At 46.5% G+C, this 26,410-nt stretch overlaps 2 protein-coding genes across 3 annotated transcripts in view; one reads left to right on the top strand and one right to left on the bottom strand.

The window, feature by feature from the left end:
- LOC135909454 (probable cytochrome P450 49a1) overlaps positions 1-26,020 on the bottom strand; it is a 215,017-nt gene extending 188,997 nt beyond the window's left edge. For both annotated transcript variants that reach the window (XM_065441436.2, XM_070536020.1), the window contains exon 1: positions 25,582-26,020. In XM_065441436.2, the coding sequence (XP_065297508.2) occupies positions 25,582-25,624 (43 nt within the window). In that variant the 5' untranslated portion in view covers positions 25,625-26,020. The remainder of the gene's footprint in view (positions 1-25,581) is intronic.
- Positions 4,005-15,988, top strand: LOC135909482 (sulfotransferase 2A8-like). The gene is made up of 2 exons (XM_065441474.2): positions 4,005-4,091; positions 15,007-15,988. Exon 2 carries the CDS (start codon positions 15,029-15,031, stop codon positions 15,986-15,988), a length of 960 nt encoding a protein of 319 aa, XP_065297546.2. The 5' UTR covers positions 4,005-4,091; positions 15,007-15,028.
- Positions 26,021-26,410: the final 390 nt, after the last annotated feature.

Here is a 26,410-nt window from a genome sequence, read left to right as displayed (position 1 = left end):
GTTGGCGCACGGGAACATTAAGTGATATGATGAACGATACAATCCTGTGGTCGCTAATACCATCGACACAGCACACTGAATGAACTAGCTCTGGCTTGGAAACAAAGACCAGGTCAAGTGTGTTATTACCGCGAGTTGGTGTGTTAACAGACTGGGTAAAATTGAACAGTTGGATGAGATCAAGAAAGTGCTTCGGCAGCCGTGACGCTGCATTTAAATTGCCCCAGTCAATATCAGGAAGGTTAAAGTCACCGCAAAGAATGCATTCGCCACGAGGAAAGTCAGAAAACAGTTCCAGTGAAGAGGAATTGGATTCAGGTGGGCGGGAAATGGCTACAAGTATAAGTGTGATCGAGGCAACGGACAGTTTAACGAAAATAATTTCGTGGTTACAATCAAACGTGGGTATATTTGAAGGCAAGTCAGATTTTATGAAGAGCAACGCAACACAACCTCTGCGCCCCCTCCTTTCAGGCCTGTAAGCTGTAAAAAGTGATTTATCGTGCAAAAGTTAATCGTGAGGTATTTGCGGATTAAGCTACGATTCGGTTATCGCGGCGATATCAGTGCTACTGTCCTTGAGGAAGTCTTCAACATCTTTTTTAGGCAGATATCTCTGGGAATTTGTTAGCATGCAAGACAAGCCGAGATAACGTAGTGAAATGACCTGGGTGGGCGTTGACTAGGAAGGCACAGGGCATCCTGGAGCAAGGACATGTAATAGCTATGACTTCAATTCAGTGACTGAGTAAATGTCAGCATTTTAGATAAACTGCTTCTTATCAATGAGGAGCCTATCGAAATGGATTTTGAAGGAAAGCTTTTCCTGTTAAGCATAGAAGTTTGCTTCTCGCCTGCCACACACGCGCAGAGTAGTCATCCCGTACTGAAAACTCGGAACCCTTAAGTTTCGATAATGCAGCAAGGATTTTCGATTTATCTTCAAAATGCATAAGCTTAACAATTATGGAACGAATTTTACCGCTGTAGAAGCTGCCAGCCATATGCGCTCTTTCAATAGTGTTGGGTTTGAGTGGAACATCAAGCTTTTCCTTGCAAAAAGAAAGTATGTGCGACTTGGACTGAGCCCGCGTTTCATCTCTCGCGTGTTGTACACCAAAAAACAGCAGGTTGCATCGACGGAGACGGTTTTCGATGTCGTCACATTTTTCCGTTGGTGCTTTAATTTCACATAAATGTTTGTAAATGTCGTCATTAGGTTCAGTATGAGAAGCAGGTTCTCGCTCTCTATTAGCCAGCGTGTCAACGCGGCTGGAAGCGTGGCCAACAAGATTCTCTGTGTTACATTGAGCTGAACGAATGAGACCGAGCTCTGTCAAACCAGTATTTTGGCTGGTTTCCAGACGTGACAGCGTATTGGCAATAGAGTCAAGAGTAGGTCCGGGCTTAAGTTAAATGTCTCCCGATAGCATCAACAAGAATGAGGTAGCATAAACATTGATACAAAACGCACACACCGGTAGATACAGAAACCGACGCCATGAATCAAGAAGTTTAGGGGGGCACGACACCGCAACTACACTAGGTTCTCTAGAACGGAAACTACAGGTGTGCGGTAAATAACTAACCTACGTTAGAAAGGGTGCATTCATGACCATGGGCCCAGCATGTGTTCCTAAGCCTTGAGATCCGTGTATAGAAATAATAAATAAAGAACGTAGGGGCAGCGTTTGTAGCCCAGCAAGAGCGAAACTGCATCCGCCAGCTGGTACGTATAGTACGCATACATGCAGGCTGGCACACAGCGAAAAGCAAGAGCGACGCACTTCGGCGTTGACGGTTACCGCGAAGCGTTTCCCGCCGGAAATTATCAGAGATACGGACTGTTCGCCACTTGTGTGCGCCAACTCTCGTGCGCCAGGCAATTTTGAAGGCCAGCCAATCCCAGGCAGATTAAAATCTCCAAGCAAGGGAATCTTACTGTCATGAGGTAGATAGGCGTCCATAAAATATTGCAACTTTGCCAGAACATCCACCGGTAATTTTGGGGCTCTTTAGGCAGCCACAATGAAAACTGTGTGGACATCTAAGTTTGTCTTTATCCACAGTGTTTCGATGCCATTTACGTCTGGCAAAGCAGAGAATGCTAGGGTATATTTATCATTTTTGCAATGCCCCTACATTTCTGTTCTCGATCTTTTCTGACTGTCTTATAGTCGGGAAGAGTAATTTCGGGATCTAAATTATCCTTATGAAGCGACGTTTTTTTGACTACCAATATTGTTACGCATAAAGAAAACGAAGACCGCGCGTAACAATATGTCAGGTTCATGTTCTAAGGCTATGCTTTCTAACACAACCAATTTATTTATTATACTTCTGGCGTTCAGGTTTATAATCCTAAAGTGTCGATACCGGGGCTTTTAGTCATTTGTTTCTGTCGGAATAGGTATGGCACCTGTACCTTGCATTAGTAGTTTCATTCCATGCATACGATCAGTCGCGTCACGCAGAGGAAGTTACAGAACCCTGAAATGAAACAATGGACCGGGAAAAATACGCGTGAAAGCCGAAGCCAACCGACTGCACCCAACTAAATGGTGGCGCACGTAGCGAGATGTTCAAACGCTTGGTATTATGCTGTTGCCTCATATCTCCTCGACACAGTATCTGACTGTAGTTGCACATTCTTTATATTGCCCTGTCCGTAAAAGCAAACCGCACTGCATCTGTGGTGTTTTCGTGTACCCCCACTGGCTTATACTCAAGAAACAAGAAAACTGGGACGACGTCCGAGGGCCACGTTTTGTCGTGAGGGACACTTTATAGTATTTTTAAATCGCACTGCGAGTGAACAACAGTAAGTCACGGAAAAATACGTACCAACAGCAACTGAAGCCAACGTAAAAAAGAAAAGGCATCGATTGATCATCATCGCGTCGTGACAAACGCATAAAACTCAGAGAACCGAATCTGACCTACGAGATTTTATCTGCCAATTGCTCGCGTTTCGGTGCTGACAGTACGTACCACTGGCTCAATCCACGACGCCACTCAGTTACTTGCATGTTCAAGGCTTCTTGAACCAACATATATATATATAATAATAGAATCGATAGACGTATCGATGAGCGACTGACGCCATCTGACAAAACAAACAGCGAAATATCTCTCGTGGGTCTCTCAGCAATATCGACGAAAAATCGCAGTGATCGGTGCGATCCGTGCGACGTGCCACCAGCCGCTTGGTCGCAGCCGCAGAGGGAAGAGTGAAAATGAGCGCCTGCGGCTGCGATTACCGTCGCAGGCGAGCGAAATCGCCCTTCCAGTGCGATGATAATCGCATCATGCAAAGCAGGCTTGACGCGACTCTCGACTTTCTCACGTACCGGCGCGCCATGCATTTTGGCGCCGCTAGAATGCTCCGAGTGTTCTTAGGGAAGCGTGAGAGAGGAGTCCCGCTGCCATTACACGCCTGCTGCGTAACTCATGCCGAAGGTGGCGATACCTTGTGTCGCTATACTGATTCAATGCAGAATGCATTACCGCCAACAGTGATCGGGAGAAGGGCGCTGCCGAATGTTTATTTGGAGTGTGCAAGTACTCGTCCAGTCAATACATTCCTTTGGTAGTGCCTTGAATTTCGAACATTATCGCCTATAATTGATCTTGTCTTATTGCGCTCCGGGTGAGCGGTAATGCAAATCATTTGGTGAGAATTTATCCCCAGCCTCTCCCTACGCCGTCCCACGTGGCCCATGAGTAGGATAAGGATTGCAAACGCAAAGGTAAATTCTTTTGAGCTACCGTGAATCCTTCTTTTGCCGCCTCCAACCTGAGCTGATGTGCGCTTCAATAATTTCAGCTGGAGTGGAAGATTCCCACGCGGCGGGGGTTTGTAGGTAGGCGTGCTTGACTAAAACGTCCCTCAGGCAACAGCTGCGTGCCAAATAGAGCCACATGCTGCTAGACAGAGGGAGAAAATAACGAACGGTAACGAAATCGCACTATCAGTAGGTGCAACAACCGTCCATATCCGCAGCGCAACAGTTTTGTTTCCCAATATTCAGCGCTGTAGCGGGCATCAACCTTCCCGCAGTCGCACATGCTCTTTTAGACCAGCTATCACGGTAAGTGACTGCAATGCTCCGGCGTCCAACATTTGCGTCCACAATATGCATGCATTATTCATTGTGCTTCCTCACCACAGTAACCTTTTCAACTCATTATGAAAGCACAGTCTTGTTACATGTTGAAACAAAAGGTTTTCAAGCGTTATTAATAGACTGAAATGTTAGTAGACTGAACGCTATTCATGAAAAAGACAGCAGTTGCGTATGAAGCATGTTTCTCGCCATCCAGTGTGAGAACACTCGGCGAAAACATCGTCATTCAAATTTCTGGCACAAACTGAAATGGACATACTCGGAGGCATTCCTTATGTAAAAACCCTACGTGTGTCACAGCGAGGCAGCACCTTAGTTTTGTGCCATACACGTAACCGCAGTAAATTTCTTACAATTGTGACATTCTTTTACTGTCTTCGTTCTGCACAATAGCCGAGCTCAATGCATCATTTCTACTAATGCCTTTTCATACTTCATTATTCCAGCTCTCCAAGAAAGGTAAGATAATTCTACGACGAGGTCTTACTCCCTTCCATAACATACGCTTCGCCTGTCTGGTGGTACACATATCCCACCTCAAAACTTACACCAACAACTACATCTACCCAGCGTACGCTACTTCTTTCAATCACAAGAGCTTCCAGAACTGCACGCATAGATTCATTACAGGATGATGCGCACACGTTACCTATACACATTCAATTAGATCGTATCAACGCACCGTTCGCACTTTTGGCATCAAGATCAATTACATCTTAGAGGACCCAAGCTTACCAAGCTTCAATCATACAACTGCCCTTAGATGCCTAGACGGGAAGCCCCAACCGAAAAGCACCGTTCTATTTCATAGATATTCCACATGATTTCACCTCACTTCGCTACCCGTATACCATTGGTTATAAGGGTGCAAGGGTGCTAAGAATCTCTGGGTGCAGACAGGCCTCCATTGGAATCTAAACCTGGCAACGTTTAACGCTAGAACGTTACCTAGTGAGGCGAGTCTAGCAATACTAGTGGAGGAATTAGTTGGCAGTAAATGGGATATAATAGGACTAAGTAAGGTTAGGAGGGCAAAAGAAGCATGTACAGTACTAAAAAGCGGGCACGTCCTGTGCTATCGGGGCCTAGCGGAGAGACGAGAACTAGGAGTCGGATTCCTGAATAATAAGGATACAGTTGGTAACATACAGGATTGCTATAGCATTAACGAAAAGGTGGCGGGTCTTGTAGTGAAACTTAATAAGAGGCAAAATTGAAGGTTTTACAGGTCTACGCCCCTACGTCCAGTCATGATGATCAGGAAGTCGAAAGCTTCTATGAGGACGTGGAATCGGTGATGGGTGAAGTCAAAACAAAATACCCTACACTGATGGGAGGCTTCAGTGCCAGGGTAGGCAGGAAGCAGGCTGGAGACAAGTCAGTGGGGGAACATGGCATAGGTTCTAGGAATAGCCGAAGAGAGTTATTAGTAGAGTTTGCAGAACGGAATACTATGCGGAAAATGAATACCTTCTTCCGCAAGCGGGATAACCGAAAGTGGACGTGGAGGAGCGCGAATGGCGAGACTAGAAAGGAAATACACTTCATACTCTGCGCTAACCCTGTCATCATACAAGATGTGGACGTGCTCAGCAAGGTGCTCTCTAGTTACCATAGGATAAAAAGAACTCGAATTAGCCTAGACTTGAGACTTGAGGATGGGACGGAAAAATACTGGCACATAAGAAGCCGATCAATGAGTTAGCGGTAAGAGGGAAAATAGAGAAATTCCGCAACCAGCTACAGAACAGATATTCGGCTCTAACTCAGGAATAGAACCTTAGTCTTGAAGCAATGAACGAAAATCTTATGGGCATAATTGAGGAGTGGGCAATAGAAGTTCGTGGTAACTTCGTTAGACAGAATACCGGTGAGCTATCGCAGGAGACGAAATATCTGGTTAAGAAACGCCAATGTATGAAAGCCTGTAACCCTACAGCTAGAATAGAACTGGCAGAACTTTCCAAATTAATCAACAAGCGTAAGACAGCTAACATAAGGAAGTATAACATGGATAGAATTGAACATGCTCTCAGGAACGGAGGAACCGTAAAAGCATTGAATAAGAAACTAGCAATAGGCAAGAATCAGATGTATGCGTTACGAGGCAAAGCCGGCAATATCATTACTAATATGGATGAGATAGTTCAAGTGGCTGAGGAGTTCTATAGAGATTTATACAGTACCAGTGGCACCCACAACGCTAATGGAAGAGAGAATAATCTAGAGGAATTTCACATCCCACAAGTAAAGCAGGAAGAAGTAAAGAAAGCCTTGGGAGCTATGCAAAGGGGGAAGGTAGCTGGGGAGGATCAGCTAACAGCAGATTTGTTGAAGGATAGTGGTCCGATTGTTCTAGAAAAACTGGCCCCCCTGTATACGCAATCCCTCATGACTTCGAGCGTACCAGAATATCGGAACAACGCCAACATAATCTTAATCCATAAGAAAGGGGACGCGAAAGACTTGAAAAATTATAGACCGATCAGCTTACTGTCCGTTGCCTACAAAGTGTTTACAAATCTAGTCACAAATAGAATCAGGAATGCCTTAGATTTCTGTAAACCAAAACACCAGGCAAGATGTCGTAGGCTACTCAACGATATACCATATTCACACTATCAATAAGGTGGTAGAGAAATGTGCGGAATATAAACAATTCTTACATACAGCTTTCATTGATTACGAGAAAGCGTTAGATTCGATCGAAACCTGAGCAGTAACGAAGGCTTTACAGAATCAGGGTGTAGACCAGCCGTATGTAAATATACTGAAAGATATCTATAGCGGCTCCACAGCCACCGTAGTACTCCGTAAAGAAAGCAACAAAATCCCAATAAAGAAGGCCTTCAGGCAGAGAGATACGATCTCTCCAATGCTATTCACAGCGTGTTTACAGGAGGTATTCAGGGATCTGGATTGGGAAGAATTGTGGATAAGAGTTAATGGAGAATACCATAGTAACTTGCTATTCGCTGATGATACTGCCTCGCTTAGTAACTCAGGGGACCAATGGCAATGCATGCGCACTGACCTGTAGAAGCAAAGCAGATGGGTGGGTCTAAAAATTAATCTGCACAAAACTAAAGTAATGTTTAACAGTCTCAGAACAGAGCAGCAGATTACGATAGGTAGCGAGGCACTGGAAGTGGTAAGGGAATACATCTACTTAGGGCAGGTAGTGACCGCGGATCCGGATCATGAGAATGAAACAATCAGAAGAATAAGAAAAGTATGGGGTGTGTTTGGCAGGTATTCTCAGATCATCAACAGCAGGTTGCCTTTATCCCTCAAAAGAAAAGTGAATAAGAGCAGTGTCTTACCAGTACTCACCTAGGGGGCACAAATCTGGAGGCTTACGAAAAGGGTTCTACTTAAATTGAAGACGACGCAACGAACTACGGAAAGAAGAATAATGGGTGTAACGTTAAGGGACAAGAAAAGAGTAGATTGGGTGAGGGAACAAACACGAGTTAATGACATCTTAGTTGAAATGTGAAAAAGAAATGGGCATGGGCAGGACATGTAATGAGGAGGGAAGATAACCGATGCTCATAAAGGGTTATGGGCTGGATTCCAAAAGAAGAGAAGCGTAGCAGGGGGAGGCAGAAAGTTAAGTGGGCTGATGAGATCAAGAAGTTTGCAGGACAACACCGCCACAATTAGCACATGATCGGGGTAGTAAGAGAAGTATGGGAGAGGCTTTTGCCCTGCAGTGGGAGTAGCAGGAATGGTGTTGATGATGGTGTTGATGATGATGATACCATTTGTTTACTGAAGCATCCCGCAAGTTGCACTCTGCCAAAGCTGCGTTTGTGATTCTAGATTTTTTTTTGTAAATACCCTAATTTTGCGTTTATAAAGTTGTTCACAAGATGCGTTTACAAAGATGTAAAACGCTAGCGGATACGGGAGAACGCCCAATGAGGCTGCCTTGAATTTTCGTTGTCTTTGGAGCCGTTATCATCCTCGTCTTCACGACACTGTAACAATAGCTGGCAATTACTGGTTCGTTAGAGTGTAAAGAGGCTTACTGACTGGGAATTTAGAGTGTCTGACGCAACGGTAAGACCTGAACACCGAGCATAAGCGGCTATCCTACGACTCGCGCTGGTGTTTATGATCAAGTATACACTAAAGGTGATTGAGCGCAGGGAAACACGAGGACAAAAAAGGCGCATTAGACGCACAGGCATTGTATGCAAGTTTGTCTAATGTACCTTCTTTTCTCCTCGTGTCTCTCTGTGCCTAACTACTTTCGGTAAAGATGTACTACCAAGCCCGCATCACCACCCTTGATTCTGATCTTCCAGCGTTCGTTTTCTTCGCTACAATTACACTTGGGCACGAAAAAGAAGCCATCCAGGTTACTTAAGAGCTCGCCATGATGTGGGGGTCGTAGTATGTCTTGAGGCGACTCAGATTTAAAATGTCTCATCCGCGACTGCACAGGTCCTAAGACGGCACCACGGTTTCGGTGACGTAGTTCACAATTGTGCGCTCAACGATGTGGTAAGGACATTCATATCGGATAGTAGTTTCGAAAAGAGACCAAGTATATTGTCAGGGACTGACAGCCACGCAAGGCCGCAAAGAAGGAGAATGGGTGCTCTGGTCTCGGCGCGGTTGCTATTCTGGCGCTCCTGGTCAGTTGAAGTTAAGATCCACACGAATTCGCGGCGCTCCTCAGAACGCTTCGCAGCTGCAGAAACGGGCACAAGCGCGTATGTACCCGGCCCGTACGTAAGAATTGTGGCAATAGTGACGGTAAATAGGAAGGAGGTCGAAATAGCAGGGGTTCTCTGAGTAGCAGTGCTGTATTCATGGCCGACAAAGGTCGGAATGAGGTCCCAGCTTGTGTGGTCAGAGGCGACATCCATTTGAGAGTGGTACAAAGTAGTTATCCAACGAAGAACATTGCACTGATCAAGGACTACCTCAAAGGCCTTGGGCAAGAAGACACGCCCGCGATCTATGAGCTGTACCTGGGGTGGACCGTGACCGTGACGCAGGATAAAACCACGAAGGAGGAACTAGGCAACGTCGCATTCTCTAGCTAAAGAGAGGGCGGTGTTTTCGCGGTATCGCGTAAGATGGTCAATTGCAACGATGGCGCAATGATTAGCAACACATATCAGGAGAAGTGGCCGATACAAATCCACGCCGATATTTGCAAATGGCTTGGCCAGGCAATATAAAGGCCTGGCGACAATTCGGGTGAACATATCTGGCAGTGGCAATCGGAGCAAAGGCCAACAAATTTTTGAACGTAGACGTACATTCTCTCGCCAGTAATACCGCTGCCGAAGACACTGGGAAGTTTATAACACTCCTGAGTGTGCTCCAGGTCAGTGTATAAGAAAGGACAGATTTCGGAACGCAGACTTCGATGTATTAATTACTAGTAACCACTAGTGGCCCTCTGAGAAATAAGTGTTTGGTTGTGTGATTTGTGTGAGTTGTCGGTTGTGTTGACGAATCGGCGAGAAAGCCTTTAAGGGAGCAATCCAGCGCTTCTTCCACTTCTAAGGACCGATCATGCCAATTTCAATGGACGAAACGGTACACTGAGACGCTGAGGAACAGGAAATTTCAGTGGGCAGGCGAGAGCGTGACAGTTATCGGCATCAGAATGTTGGCGTCCATTTCGGTACACGACGCGGATGTCATAGTCTTGAAGACGGAGTACCCAGCGGGTAAGGCGGCCTGAGGGGCATATCAATGATGGAAGCCACCACAGTGCATGATGGCCTGTGACCACATTGAATGGACGGCCATAGCTATAAGGACGGAGCTTAGTAAGGGCCCAGACGATGGCTACGCATTCCTTCAGTGTTAAATTGTGGTTGGTTACTGCTTTTGTCAGTGTTCGAGTTTCGTCTGCAACGGCATGTTCAGCGATTTCGAGCTTGTGTTGCGCATCAATAGCGGCGAGGCCGATACAGCTAGCTTCCGTGCACACTGGAAAATGGAAAGTGAAGTAAGAACGCACAGATCCTTGAAAGTGTCCTAACACTTTTACGACCACAAAGAGAGTGCCGTTGCTTTCGAGTAGTTTCGTCGGGGGTGATATAGCTGCGGCAAAATTTTGAATGAGCCATCAGTACTAAAAGTCAAGCAAAACTGCGCAGTACTGTCGCGGATGTGGCTTTAGGAAAATTCAGCGATGGCACGAAGGTTGCCTGATTTGCGCAAGAGGACGTCCTTGGATACATGACCAAGTATGATAAGCTCTCTCGCTGCGAAGCAGCGCGTTTTCAATTTCAATTGTATTAAGCGTTTGTTGACATTGTCAGGACAAATTTGAGCCACTGAAGGTGCGTGGTCAAGTCCGGAGCAAAGACAATATGGTCAAGATAGCATAGGCACGTGTCCCACTTCAAGCCACGTAAGAGTCTGTCCATCATGCGCTCAAATGTTACGGGTGCATTAGAAAGTCCAAAGGGAATGGCGTTAAATTCATGTAAGCCATAAAGTGTAACAAATGCTGTCTTTGGACGATCAACTTCTTACTGGCGCGTGCTAATAGCCCTACCTCAAATCTAATTCGGGAAACAATTTTGCTCTAGTTAGGCAGTCTATGGCGTCATCTATCAGCAGCGCACGTCTTTGCGAGTGAAGTTGTTAAAGCATCGGTAATCTACACAGCAGTGAACAGAGCCATCCTTCTTCGTAACAAGGTCACCAGGAGACGTCCATTGACTATATGAAAGTCGAATTACTTGGCGGTGAAGGATGTAGTGCACATGCCAGTTGATAACATGATGCTCTGTGGCAGATACGCGATACGGACGTTGTCGCAATGGCTGGTGCGAGCCGGTACCGATGTGTTGCGTAACAGTGGGCGTACGGCCTGAAGAATTTTACATGAAATCGAAATAATGAAATTATTCTGAGACGCACGGAAGCTGGGAACACTTAACCTGTGTATCGTCTTCGGCGGTGGAGAGACTTCAGTGAACTTCTGTCCACAGAAGTCCACTGCACAAAAGGTTTTCGTCTAATGAACAGGGCAGATGGAAAGAACACTGTGATTACGTCACAGACGCTGCTGCAGCACACCGGACGAAGTGCTGAGCCCTTGAAGAAATGTTCGTGCCTTCCTTCATAAGCAGTTTACAGTCCTGTGCAGCCAATGGGGAGGAACATCGGCCAAGATCACAATGGGCGATAGTTCACAATCGGTGATAGTTCAACTTAGGCATGTGCGCAGTGAATGACAGCGTTATGGCCTGACAGGAAATTGCGCCCGAGGATAACGTCATAAGAGCAAGAAGAAATGACAATAAACTTGATGTTATACAGGAAATCCTCAGAGACTACACGCGCCGTGCACATGGCTAAAAGGTCAATATGCTGAGCACTCGGTGTACGAATGGACTGGGCCGAAAGTGTATTGGTGACTTTGCGAAGCGAGCGACAGCGTTATTAGTCCATATCAGATTCAGTGGTTCGAGTGCCTACGAGACAGAATGCGCGAACACCTTCATCTGAAATTTCTAGGACTTGCCTCGCGGACTACGACAAGCGATTTTCGTTTTCTCAAACTACAGAACGAGGCCGCATTGACGATGCCGAATGGCGACATGGAGAACGTGAATGATTGGCAAGTGACATGCGACGAACAGCTGCTGACGCGACGGTATAAGTGTCATAGGAGCCTTAAAATGGACCTGGCATGGCTGTATCACAGGATGTCACGGCCGATGTGGTACCAGGCGATTGAGCGTGTCGACAATGCCGACGATATAGCCGGCGTAGCCACACGAAAGCATATAGGCCAGTCATCTGACGTGCGTCACGAGTTTGCGACGGCAAGTCCAATCTTGGCCACAAGACGCGGTGCACCAGGCGCCTGATGAAAGAACGGAACGGCGGCTCGTAGTTCGGGCCTAGGTACGACGTCGCCGTAAGTGAGAGGCGGAGCTGCTACTGCAGAGAGTTGTCGGGACCCCCGGATGGCTTCAGCATAATTAACAGGCACCGCTGCAGGGACCTGTTCACTGTGCACGGGCAGGACCTCGGCGATTTCTTGCTCAATGGCGTGGCGGAGCATGGCCTTAAAATTCGTAATAGGCTGCTGCATGCGCTACGGCTGAGCGAATGGCATTAAGGAGAGCTGGCAAGCTACTTCCTCACGCACAGACGCCTTTATCTTTTCGAGAAACTTCGATTGATTGGAAATGGCAGCCACTCCAGCCCGAGGTTCATCGTGTGGAAAAGGGCGATGGGTCAAATATTGCTGACTGAGCACCTCATTGCAACATTGGCACAGAGTGACGGCTTCTACTAATGTGCGCGGACTCTTTGCAAGCAGCACATTAAACAGACCGTCCTACATTTCCTCCATAACAATGGTTATTCTTTATTACTCCAACATGGTCGTACTCATTATTTTGAGCAAGTCCAGAACTTCTTCGATGTAGCTAGCGAATGATCCGCCCCATTGTTCCGCTCGCTAACGCAAACACTGCTCTGCACACTATTACGAACGGCAGGTCTGCCAGACAGGTCCACAACAGAGGTCTTAAATGCGGACCACGTCTGGAAATCCGCCTCATGGTTCGAGGGGCAGCGGATTGGGCGAGTTGGTGTTCCACGGTAACAATAAAATTCAAACCGCGCTAGACGTGTTTGTCTCCTCCTCTTTCTGGTCCTGTCATCTAGCGCTGTTTGAATTTTATTGTTATAATGATTCGAGGGCTATGACGCCCTCGAGGTATAAAATCATGTTGTTCATTCTTATGGCATGTGCCATGTGTGTTGCGCGCACCATCCTGCATCACGAGATGCAGTCCTCTACTTCGTTGTCATCCCCGCTGCTGTAACCAGCAGGGTCGTTTTCGCGGAGCACTTCGGCGCCCATTACCGATCCTCAAATCACCTGCTCAGGAGCGTCGTCGGGCATGGTTGATGGTAGCGTGTGGCATTGAAGTGCCAAGTTGGACGCTTTGAAGGTACCTCTCACCTCCACTAATTGCAAAGAGGTTTATTCGCCGAAAATTCGAAGCGGCTAACGCGACGGTAAGACCAAAACACCGAGCCTGAGCACCAGCGCCGATTCCGTGCAAAGTGTCGGCCTTCGTTACACAAGCAACAAGTTCGTAGGTAGCCGAAAGTGCTGCAATACTGGAGAGTCTTCTATACGCCCAAAGGAAAGCAGGCATGGTACGTTTACATAGTTACACTGCCGGTCCGTCCACTTCAATAGCACTGTCGCAACATACTACAACCAATCCCACAAGTAGACTCCATAAAACCAATTCCTATTGAAATGTCGGCCACACGCCCTGTTTATTTATTTCATACCCGTATACCATGTTATCACTGGCAACAAAAATGATGATGCAGCTGCTTCAACAGCAGCTTATTCAGATGTGACCCATACCGGTTTATTATCTTTGAGCTCCTTTCTTTCCCGCTTATACTGTAATTAACACACAAAGCGGCACGCAACTTGAACGAGGGACCATTCTCACACAGATATTGATCTGTATGCAAACAGCGCGTATTCCATCCGGCCGTTATTTCCACCTCCTCTACCGCTCATGCACATCATAACGTCACAAGTTCTGTTTACATTTTACTATCACCTTTTTCAACTTTGATATCCCAACACATGTGCTTGCGGAAACTATTGCGACTCCACAGCACATCATTTCAATGATCGCACGTTAACATAGTCTATCGCATGATTTCTAAAGGATGATGCATCCGTATAAGTCACCCCTGACATGTACAAGCCACTATCAAGAGATAAACGGAAGAGCGCTCTTCCAATTTCTCTCCTAACAAAATCTATTTCACTTTTCCGACTTCACCTCTAGCTTATGACACATGCGGACTTATCTTAGCATAAGTTTTTGTAGCGCTCAACCTGTCGTACCTCTTGCTGAAGTCAACAAACGTGCAGCATGGTTCTGGGATTACGGCGCGACGACAAGTGGCACTTTCAATTCCGTCTTTTGTTTCTTACTTTCTCTGACAATACCTCTCAGTCTTTTTTTGCTTTTCACCTTACCCTTTTCAGGTCAGCTGTCTTCAACGCGGACTTTTTTCCTTCCCTTCCCTCAACTGGCGTTCCATGGACAACTCTTTTTCTTCTCGTACACCGACCTGTACCTCTTCACTTTTTTTACATCATTTATTGTTTCCTTCCGAAAAATTTTTTTCCTTTCCTCTTGCATGCCTGATGTAACAATAATCTTTGTCGGACGGAGATCAGGATTTTGGATGATTCCTAACGCTGATGCGGCCTTTCGGTCAGCGGGAGTGGGTTAGGGGGGGTGCACATTCTTGAGGTGCACACGCGCTGCGAACGTAAACAGCAGATGCCCGAAAAATGACCGAGCATGCCTATCACTCATTTGACTGCACCAAAGGCTATTCAGGCCTCTGAGCTACCCTCTGAGTTAACAAAAACCACTCTAGCATGACCGTTGGGTCGGAAAATATAGTGACCGCCCTGGTCAGGCGCTGGTTCGAAGTTTTTAAACCCGGACCAGGACGAATTTTCCTTCGCCTGATGAGCTTTTCTTCTGTAAAACCCTGACGGGTTTCCTTTGCAGCTACATGCTACAGTCGAGTCGGTGAAAATTTCCCTTTTCATAAATGTTCCTTATCTTGCTTGTGACAGTTTTTGGTGACTGTGATAGATGCCAGTGAAATTTGTGAAATATATTGTCTTTTGGTGCACTCCACGTACATTGCTATTTGCGGACACAAAGGTACAGAGGTAAAGGAATCTGTCAGTGGGGATTCCTGAAAACAAATTCGGCAGAAGGTACTGTACACTTCATCGCGTAATGGCGTGAAATGAAGCGAGTGTTGCGACGGAAAGCGTCGTAATAAACATCGTTATTTTGTTCATTTTTCGCAGCCACAGGGTGAAAATCAACCTCATGTCGACAACAAAGCCATTCGCTCAAGACATTGATGGTGTCCCAAGAGACCCGCACTGCGACCCTGAAGTCCTTAAAGGAGCGTTGAAGTTTCGCGCACGAGAAGGCGATCTAGTCCTGCTTTCATTTCCCAAGAGCGGAACGCACTGGGTCCTTTATATTGTGCAGCTTATTCTAAAGAAAGGTCAACCCATCACAAGTTATGATGGGTTCACACAAAACATTATATATCTGGGGGTGACACACCCTGACGACTTGAAACCGAGCCTGCCACTGCGTTTGATCTCATCGCATTATCCCTTGAGAAAGGAGTTTATCAGCAGCGAGGCAAAGTACATCTACGTGACGCGGAACCCGTGGGACGTGTGCGTGTCATTCTACCACATGGTGACCAGTCTCAGTGCCTACCGCTTCCAAGATGGCACATTCGACCAGTTCTTCGATGCTTTCATGAGCGAGGACGTCGCAGGTTACGGTAACTACTTCGATCACGTGGTTTCCGGATATGAGCTCAAAGACATACCCAACGTGTTTTTCGTGACATATGAGAACTTGACGAAAGACACCCGAGGCACTGTTCTGAAGCTTGCGCGCTTCTTGGGAGACAGCTATGCAGTAGATTTAGAAAAGGATAATCGGATGCTTAATGAGATGCTTGAACGATGCTCGGCAGATCACATGAGAGAGGCGATGGTCGCGGACCTCCGCACAAACTCAAATCCTGGCATCGACAAGGTGCTGCGGCGCCTTGACGAGAATTGCAAAGATGGACACAGCGGAGACAGCAAGAAGTACTGCTTCGTAAGAGAAGCCAAAGTGGGTGGGTGGAAAAGGTACTTTTCACGGGAACAGCTGCGGCGCTTGGAAGAAGCGATAAAGAAGGTAGAAGAAATATCGCCGGTGATGGAGCTTTGGAACGACATACGTGAAGAGGCCACTGCGGCGTCAACTGACAAATAAAAAATAAAGGCGTGAAGGTGAAAAATTGTGAAGAAGTTTTACCCTTCTTGCTTCATTTCTTCAAAAAAAAAAGCAATTTCAATAAAACGGACCTAGAAGTGTTATTTCCTGTTACTTCAAGGTGTGATCAGCAGTGTTGAAGTATTTCATTGGGTGCTTTTTTTTTCAGTACCATAAAGGCCATGGCGGTATCTGTTCAAGGTAGTCGATACCCGATTGGAAGCTTCCAAACTTATTATTTCATATGGCAATGAATGTTTTCGTAGATTGTATTTGTAGCAGCTTTTCGATTTGACTGAAGTCGAGCCCCGACTAAGAAAATTCGTTGTATTGCTGCCTGCACGTCTCAGTTGTTCAAAAGAAAAATATATGTACAAGCCTACCGGGCAGTACATATAGCTATATATAAAGCTATATATTAAAACTATATATAAAGCCAGGTATATATAGCTGGCTTTCTGCAGGTATTAGTCACTGTTGGGACTCATTGCCAGAGCTGCGAAAGCAATCCAGGCAGGAGAGTTCCAGGGAAGGCCAAGCAGTCCCAGCGAGATTTGCAAATTTATTTTCTTCAACTGAGAGAAACGATGACAAAACAGCACGTCGTGATCGATTCATTCCGATTCATTGCAGTTGTGACAAAACGGTGAGACAGCCAGGCCGTATCACTATATGAGTGTGTATGTGTACGGGGGTTACCCAACACTATCGTCCTGTCAATCTGACTTCAAATTTACGTGTATTGCAATATTTCGCGCTCCGGGTAAAAATCTGGAGGAAGCTCAAGCTTTGCCTTTGAGAGTGGAACGCGATACCATTCAACGATCCCTGGCTGCTTTCTACGCTTCGCAGCAACTGCAGCTTATGTAACAATAATGTTTACCGGGAAATGCTGACGGCGAACGGTGTGCATGAAGGCGAGATTTCTGGTAGAAACGCGGCCTCTTCCGTGAGCCGATCTCCTGTTATTGTTTCACACTTTTAATATTTCAGTCTGAGAAGATCTGACATAAAAGCTATGCGCTGTCGGTTCTTTTTTTCATCACATTACTTGTTGGGTGTAATTACAACATTCCGAGGAATAATTTGGTATAGAATAACAGGCAATGTATGAGCAACTTTGGTGATAGAAGCGCGGTTGGGTGTGCATGGTTCGAAATTCTTTTTTGCCGATATTATGCCCGCCGCAGGTCGCGGGAAGCCGACGCCGTATCTTCTTGCGACACGGGCCCTTAACGCTATCGCGTTAGTACTTAATTTAAGATATGTGAGACGTGATCATGCCATCTACTGTGTGTAATTATGAAACGTAACCAAAGTGATGTAATCTATCGCCTGAAGCTAGAAAGCATAATGTCTGCAAGGGAAGTCAAACTTTGCACCAGGTCAATAAAATTATGAGTGGATATGCCATCACCATTGGAGCCAGTAGACCAGTTGAGTTGGGGGAAGTTAGGGCTTCAGAAAAATCCATGCCGTCTTCCTCTGTGGGGGGTTTCGGTTAGGAGGCGCGGTATTTGAGGCACCCGTAGCAATAGAAGCGATTTTTGAAACGCCATATGCGTCGGTGTTATGTGACAGACGCTGCTCCGACCCGACGAAACTGCGACCGCCGTGCTTTAGCTGTGCTACACGTTAGCTCTCACACCGTGCATCTGTATCTTCATAAAATCCACCGAAGCTAGCGCGCGGGTTTTTATCGGAGAGCAATGACGTCACACTACATGTGTGTACACCTCGCAGCTCCTTCTCCGCTAGGCTCTACCCACCCTCGCCGCGTCGCTATGCCGCGCGATGCTATACTGATAGTCTGTTTGCACTCTCTCTCGGTTCTCTCTCCCCCAGCTCGGCGAAGCTGCGGACGTCAAGAGAAACCCAACGAGGTTCTAACAGCTCCACTGTAAAAATAGAATTTTCCGTCCTGGCACCCATGCGACAAGTATTGCACGCAAATGACGAGGCGCCACACCGTATAAAAACTATGATATGTGAGTGACTGGATGCAGTCAGGGAGAAGCTTTCAAAAAATGAAGCGCCAACGGTAACGGCACGTTAAGAAGGAACAAAAAGACAGGACAAGGCGCTTGTTCCTTCTTAGTGTGCCGTTACCATTGGCGCTTCATTTTTGAAAGCTATGCACCAACTAGCCCCACAACGTGTTTTACTGCAGAGAGAAGCACTGCAGTAATGGATCGTTTGTTTGTACTGCTGTTGGTATGCAAAAGTATAGTTTGCAGACACCTATAATTGTGACCAAGAATTGCGCTGTGAATGTCGGAGTGAAGTGCGGGAACCAAGAAAGCAAAGATCAATTCAGACGCAATGACAACATTCTTTCTCTGTCTTTTTCTTCTCATCGAGAAGCAACTACAAGAAAGTCGCACTTTCTCCCGAAAAGCAATGTATTGATTTCGATAGGAAATGAGTAACTAAACTAAACGAAGTAACGTTCCTACCATTGCAAACAGCGCGACAACGGGACTCATATTAAGGAAACACACTATGCGGGTGCTGTGTTCCCTTAATCTTAGTCCCGTTCTCACGCTGCCTGCAGTAGTTTGTCCATGAACGAACAAGCCTGGCTAACCACTATTTTAACGTTCGTTGTTTCACCGGACCTATTAATTTCAGTGCACATTTCGCCTACTAAATAAATTAACAAGCAAGGTGTCTCGCACGCACAGGTGAACATGAACAGTCCTTACTCGGTGAAAGAGAACACTCGCTCTCTCAGCGCTGGCATGATGAAGAGCACAAAGAGAGGGGATATAATGCTTTGTGATGCCGCTCTTTTCAACGCATCTCCAAAATTCGGGATCACGTGACCTTCAACACCAGGCGCGCGGGAGGACAGCATCCACGAAGTGACCAGCCATCTCAACTCGCCAACTCTTTGTACTTGCCGCAGATTACGTACAATGCGACCTCCGCGGAGAATGCGACACATACAGAGTTCAAAGTAGGTAGGACACATGTACACACGGTAAATCATGATCAGTGTGTCTCGCCGCATGCCACATCCACTAGTGCTGGCTTTTCTCAATACAATGGACAATCTGCGATTCAGCGGCTCGGCGATCCTCCTTCGAGAACACACTTCATCGTGCGTGCGTGCAAGAACATTTTTATTACCCTATAAATGGGTAGAGTATTGCTTAGCCCGCACTCCCCGCTTTGTTCAAGCAGAAGAATCACCTCAGAAATTGTGCGCATACTAAGTATCCCTTTATTTGACATGTAACGATTACCAGTGGTTAACGAAACGATAGGAACGACTCTAAACAAATTTTCCAGCGTCTTTGTAATGACTTCGTCGGAAGTTGCGGCTGTGGCATGAAACAACCGAGAATAATTCTACTGAAGAAATCTTTTCGAAAGCATATATAGAGCCAAGCCACCGAAGATAAGAAGAGAGGCCGTGAACAGAGTATCCAACCCTTTCGCGATCACGTCAAAATAGTCAGCAATTTGACTGAATGGTAGCACTAGCAACTCTACGGGTACGTTTACGTGTCGAGCAATTTGTTTTTATTTCATGAACTAAAACAAAACGCACTTGTTATTTGACTCCGAAAGATAATGGAAGTCTCGAGCACTGTAGTTATTTTTTGGCTTGGATACCATGCGTTTTAACGTTCCTGCAAAGAACTCCTGGACGACTGGTCATGCATTGTATGTTTACACGCGGTTTCCTGTCACCTACAGTTCCGTAACTATTTCGCATTTCAGCAATTACTAGAAGTAGTCTTTACACACCTTCACTTCGAATGCTGATTTCTTTGGCGAAGCCTCCAATACGGCAAATATTGCGAGTCATACATTCATGGCTCTCAATAGTCAGCGACTCAACAGTGGTCCGCAAACATCCTTCAAATCAGTGGTAATCAACAAAGCAACGCATTTGAAGCTTTCTAGATGGTTGCGGGCATACCACCTCAAGAAAAAAAGAAACTGGAACGTGAGCGCTGCTTCTCCCATATGCCTCAATCTCTTAAAAGAAAATAGAAAGACCGTCATGTTACATCACTCTTTTTTTTTGTACCGTTTCCTTTTTTTCCCTGTGGAGAGTAGCAAGCCAGGGCATACTAGCTCAGGGCATTATCTTCCGCTTTGCTCTAACAAACTATCTCTCTCTCCTCAGGACTCGAAAATGTAAGGTTTGGAGTAGATCGAAACCATCCGGGAAGAAATTTAACAGAACACAAAAAAATGACAGAAACGATTATTCACGGCGGCCCAGTGATACGTGATGTGAGTTCAAGCCACCAGCAATCACAATAATTTTATTGAAGTTTGCAGGAAGATATTTGCGCGCACGTCTTTCTTTGCTTCTTTTCGGTGAAGTAGTCTACAATTAATCTACAATTAAAAGTAATCTACAATTCGCTGCTAATAAGTATGTCGTGATAAAGACGAAACGAGCGCTGTTCACAGCATCTTGACAGTCGGCTGCAATTCTGCGCCACAACTAATGTCGAAAAATTATTGAAAAAATAAAGCAACGCATATTTCTATCAGGAGTGATTAGGGAGCCAAAACTTGCACTAAGTTAACACGACAGTCACGATCACTCCAGAACATCGCGTCTTCCAGAGATAGTAGCGATTTGCGCTCCACGTGTGCTCGCCATTATGCACAAAATAATTTATTTTCCAATGTGTTTTCGAATCGCAGCTAACGCAAATACGGAGTGCTAGGAAACAGTACTCGTGGGAAATCCCTATAGCAGTCGTCGGAAAATGCCGTAAACCTGATCCTTGTCTAATACTTCCAGTTTTCTGCTTCCAAACTGCTTTTTAGGTGATTTTCCAAGGTGGTATGAAAACTTTAAGGCAGCTCTAAAGATCCGTCAAGTACACCTCATGAGGTAGGTGCAATATCTCAACAAACTTCACTTGGCTAGGCTGTTATAAGTAATACTGATATCCAGCTAACACCATCGTGAAGAATTCTCTTTTTGGGTAAGGATTTTAAAAAAACAAAAATTTGCGGTTTCCTCGAAGTCCAAGCATTGAAACCGACATCAGTGTTTAGCGTTGCACATAAGGCGTGTCAGAAAGGAGCCGTGATGAGGAGAAAGAAACATGAGGGAACCATGTTTATGATTAGAAAAAAAGAAAGTATTTATATATTTCAAGCCAACCGCCGTGGCTTTTCCGGAAATGTGCCTAAATTAGGTTAATTGTTCTTAATATGTAGAGCAGCAAGCTGTCGCATATCGCTTTACAGTGGTGGGCAGCGGGTCCCTCTTGGAAGGATCCAGTTGTTTAGTGTAACGACTGCTCTCCGTAGCCCACCAAGGCAGATCATTCGCAAGTCAGGATAGGCCAGCACATGTCCGTGGCAGATGGTGGGCTGTGGCTGGCTCACCTGTGCGGCACGTTTCACGGGCGAGCACCGCGGACGCTATCGCTGCCGTCGCATCTCGGCGGTGCAGGATATGAGACCGAAGGAGCACCACCGCCGTTCGTCAGCGCCCAACGGAAGGATTGAATAAGTTCACCTCGCCGTTTACGTTTCGTTCCGTTCAGGCCAGTGCGGTGTAGGATGCGCACAGCTGCTCACTAGGAATGCTAATGCGTCCTGCGCCCAAAACTCATCCTGCAGGAGGGGAAGTTAAAGGGACTGACAATCAATTTTCAGGGTGCCTTTTTTTTAATGCAACAGAAAAGCTTACCGGTCAGTGTCTAATCACGAAGGGGTGAGGCGGAAAACGTCGAGGAACATTTTTTATCCGAGTTTTTCGATCTAGTCGTTACCTAGAAGCATGCTGAAATCGATGATAGGCGAACGCGATAGCGATTAAACGTCGGCATTAATGGGAGGCAGACTACAAGTGCGGCCGTAACTGTGAGAAAGTATTATTTTGTTTCTTCACTCGATGTTCCTGCGACTCATGTTTTTCCGAGTGTTAAAGTACTTCTGCGATAATTATAGCTTCCTGTTCTCGTGGTTTCCTGTCCAACTGTTCACTGTTTAACCAGTCAAAACGAAATCAATCGGATGGAAAACGAAACGACGCTTTTACATGCGGTACCATGTTAAGCGTGTTGCCGCATCCGCGCATGCGCTTTTGATTTCCGAAGCACAGAACAAATTGTAAGTGTCTAGTAATTTAGCAACTGCAATTTAAGAGATAATTATGTCGTACTTATTAACACCCAACTTACGTACGGAAATGCCATAGACTGCATCCGAAGTACCAAGATAGCACCGCGAGGCCTCGCCACTTACTGGTTTTTGAGACTTTCTTTGCCAATTTAAAAGTGTAATCCCTACTCAAACCGCGGACAGCACGCTGGATTCTATAACTAAATATCATGGTCATTTCACTTCTATGAATGTCTCACAACACATTCTGGCCAGTTGTCAGTCCTTTAAAACGCTCCTCCAGAAGAGAGTTGATGTGATTGAGAGCAGCATGACGTTGCGTTCACTTAGCTTCGCCGCTTTGGCCTCTTAGCCAACCGCACTGAGCTTTTCTGGAAACCTTACACTCCACCCGCTTGCCGCGTCGCTACACGTCGATGCCATGACGTCACGACAAAGTCAACGGTGAAAACGTGCCTCAAGCGTCCGTAGAATTGCTATTGCAATGAAACCTTTTCCGAAACACAAATGAGTGCTTCGAATATCGCCGGTCCTGATTGATCCTGCCAGTCATCAAATGTCTGTACGAAAAATGAACTCCCCCACCCCCATTCAGAAATGCGTTTGCACTTGAAGCCAATGCATGACTTGATATACCGTATAGAATCGTGCAAGAGCCGCACTTTTCAAAATTTGACGAGGTGTGGCCCTTCGCGGTACCGAACCTTTTCGTCAAGATGGTGTCGGAGCAGCCGGCCACTTGCGCGCACCTCGGACGCACCATTGCATCAGAGGTCAAGACGCCGCTCTCGCCATCTAGTAGCTGCACGTGGACGTACACAGCGTGATAAAATTCTCCGATGCGCGCGCGCGTCCTGATATTTTTTTTTTCTTCCAAATTTTGGGCTGCCAAGTTGGGGGCGCGGCCCTTACACATGTAGATGGACCTACTGGCAGAACATCAGCCTCATATGCGGGAGGTATTGTGTTCAAGTACCTGGGCCACCAGAAACCCACCGGTTTTCCTTCTTCTACCACGAAATTATACATACCTCTTGCACAAGTTTAAGTGCCCAACTCAACCAGAACTAATTTGGAACGTGGTAACTTGGAATCGCCTAAAAGTTGTGACTTCAGAAATCTTCGTATCATTGGAGAAGGCACAAGAACACATTATACCACCAGCTATCCTCAATTTTTAAGTACATTTATTCCTTCTTTTTCAGCTTTCCCTGCTCCTACCCTAATATTCAATTACATATCTTGCTTACACGCGTCTACGCATAGATCAACCATACGAGCCGTTCTCCCATGTACACCTGCCCTCTCCCGCTCCTTTTCTTGTTTTCCTTTTCTCATTCTTATAATTTTTGTAACCACCACCGACACGTGCCAGGGTACCAAGCGCCAGCATATCTTTTTCGGCACCTCGACGACACAGGGTCATGTCACTTATGCATAACGCAGCGACGGCGCTTACGCCGATCCTCTGGGGCTAATGTCCACTTAAAGAACAACCCGCTTTCATCCACTACGTGAGCTTCACACCAACCCCACTCTATCCCGCAGACTCCATGTCGCCATCTTAATACTACGCAAAACTTTCCGGTGCACTGCTACTAGGCCACTCTGGTCACTCTTTCAACTCATGTTCCTTGGGTTGCTGCCCCACTGATCGGTTGAGCGGATAACTTTCTAAAACGACAAACGCCTCCTACTACACCTACTGTTTCTTGTACAGGTCAACGCAAGCCACACACAGACGTCGACAAAAATGACGAGACATAGCGCTCCGTCGGTGGCATTGTCGGCAAAATCAGTTCTTTTTTTTATGTATTGCCCGGTTGATCTGGTTGTGTGACGCTCTTTATCGTCTCTTGTTTTCTTATTTTTTTTCTTTCTTTACTTTGGGGGCGGGGGGAGTGGGAGGGAAGGCGAGACAGCATGGCTTTCCACATTATCTCTTTTTCGGCTGGATGACCAGTGAGAGTTGGTGGACCGCGGCAAGGCAGCAGCAAGAGCTCGCGGATTCCTGGAATGAGGAAGCCGGCCACCTGGGGACGAAGAGAGGTCCCTTTTTCTCTGTTGCTAGCCCAGAAATAAACATTCATTTCTCTCTCTCTCTCTCTTTCTCTCCTTTCGTTCGCTGTTATGGTGTGACATATATTTCCAATGACGCGCAGTAAACCCTCAATTGTTAGTTAGTGCTCGCACTTTTTTCTATTTTCTTCTTCTCGGGCTTGCTTGTGTCTTGCCGTCCCTTGCTGTTACTTCTTTCTCGGGGAGGAAAACACGACCTTCCGCGTAGAGGTGGAAATGAGCTGGAGCGGGCATGGGCGGCGGCGTACTGCGTTCATTGCTCACTCGTCTTGTCTTGGCGTTGCCTTGGTCTTGATTCGTGTCGTGGTCCTGCCTTGCAATTCCGGTTATTCGGCGCCGCAGGCTTAGCCCTTTTCTGCACCTTGTTGCATTTACGCAACATACCGGATGAACGGCGTTAAAAACAGAAGCAAAGTTCGTGAAGAGCTGCCCGTACACGCCGTTGCATTTCCGCAACATTCGTCCAAAGAAGTCGTGGCCCTGTGCTGCCATCTGTGCTCACCCTTCGCATCTTCTACCAAAACGTGGCGGAGGCTGTGCGCGGCCACGAGCAGTGATGCAGCTAAGTTTTGCCAATTGTGAATGCATTTTTCCACAAGAAAAAGCGCAAAAAAAGAGTTCTTACGCTAAGATCCATATCCTCCTGACTCTGTACATTAGAAAAAGAAAACATTGTTATCTCGGAATAGTTAGTCCCTGGCGACGGAACGTTGCTATGTTGCGCAAATGCAAGAACGTGTACGTGGTTTATTTTCTTCGGAAAAGTGAAGTGGCTGTTAAACGCTTTTATAGCCGAGAAATTAATTCTGGTAGTAAAAGCAGCGACCTTTCCGGAAGTGACGACAACCCCGAGTGTAAGTCCGTTTCGATTCAACATGTGCGGAAGATGTTTTTTTGGTCGAATTTCCTTTATTTACTTTTCTCAAAAGGATGCGGTGCATCCGCACGCTGCCGTACCGCGTCGCCACGAGCACAGCACCACGTCTGTGCTTCTATGTTCTAAATTTCGACGATAATGCGAAAACACTGCATTGCTTCCTGGCTGCACGGGAATCTGCATGACATACTGCAGGAAGTGTGGGAGCGACCTGTCCTGCACAAGCAAGTACTATTGCTTCTGTTTGTTCCACACTAAAACATAAGTGCACCAATGATTGTCATGTGCAAATAAACATCTGAGTATGAATCACACCAAGTCTATCTTTCACTTTCAACTACTTCATTTGCACCCTGTTGCAAATATGCAACATACCCTTTTTGTGCAAATTCAAACCAGAGAAATTAGTTAGTTTCCATAGGAGTACAGCTACTGTTATGCTTCCCTATGATTCCATGAATAATATTATAAGGAAATAATAAATTGTGCAGTAAAGGGTTACATTGATCAACAAAGCGGTACTTGCAGTTTTTGCTCCCTGTTGCTTGTGCGCCTCGCATGTGTCGCATGAGAGTAGTTGAGATGCTCCGCGTTCATCGTGCACATTTCTACATGATGCTCGCGTTGCATTCAGACGAATAGGTCACGTGCCTTACGTTCGGTCATAGCGGTGCTAAGATGATTGAGTTATGACCACTCTAGCGCAAACGCTCTGGGAGTGTGGGTCGACATACCCCAAGAGTGGGACTCGCTTCTACGTAGCTCCGCTCTAGAAAAGCAAATCCTGGCTGTCCGGCGTGCCCGCGACCGGGCCGGTGGGCTAGGCCTGCCGGTCCCGACGTGGCACTAGCCTGGTGCGCGACGAGTTCGCGTCCTCGCCGGACCTGCAATAAGGTTTCTTCACTCACTCACTCAAGCTGCACAATCTCGACACACGGCAGCCGATTTGCCACACGCAAGTATACATGTACGCACTTCCAAGCAGCGCATTTTCGCGTATCTGCACACGTGTATTCGCGTGATAGCGCTTTCCCCCTTTCGTCCCGCGGCCCATACCGCGATTACATCACTCTCGCCCACTATGTGGGTATATCACTGACCGCAACGCTGGGCGACTGGGCTGGGCATTCTTTCCTTGCATCCTTTGGCTGTCGTGCAGTAAAGCACGTTTCAAGTACGGTCTGCCTCTTCGTTCACGGAAGCCGCGGAACACGACACGCATACACAACGAGTTGGTAAATCACTAGATGCTTCATAGTGCTACCCACACGCAAACGCATCGCCTTTTGCGTGGACCTGCGAAGCGTTCACTTCATCGCGGCCCTTTCACACCGAGCAAGTGTCTTTAGATAACT

This window comes from Dermacentor albipictus, chromosome 3 (assembly GCF_038994185.2).
Source record: "Dermacentor albipictus isolate Rhodes 1998 colony chromosome 3, USDA_Dalb.pri_finalv2, whole genome shotgun sequence".
In the NCBI taxonomy this organism is placed as follows: Eukaryota; Metazoa; Arthropoda; class Arachnida; order Ixodida; family Ixodidae; genus Dermacentor; species Dermacentor albipictus.
Note: the sequence above shows the minus strand (reverse complement) of the source record. Positions and strands in the feature narration are given on the sequence as shown.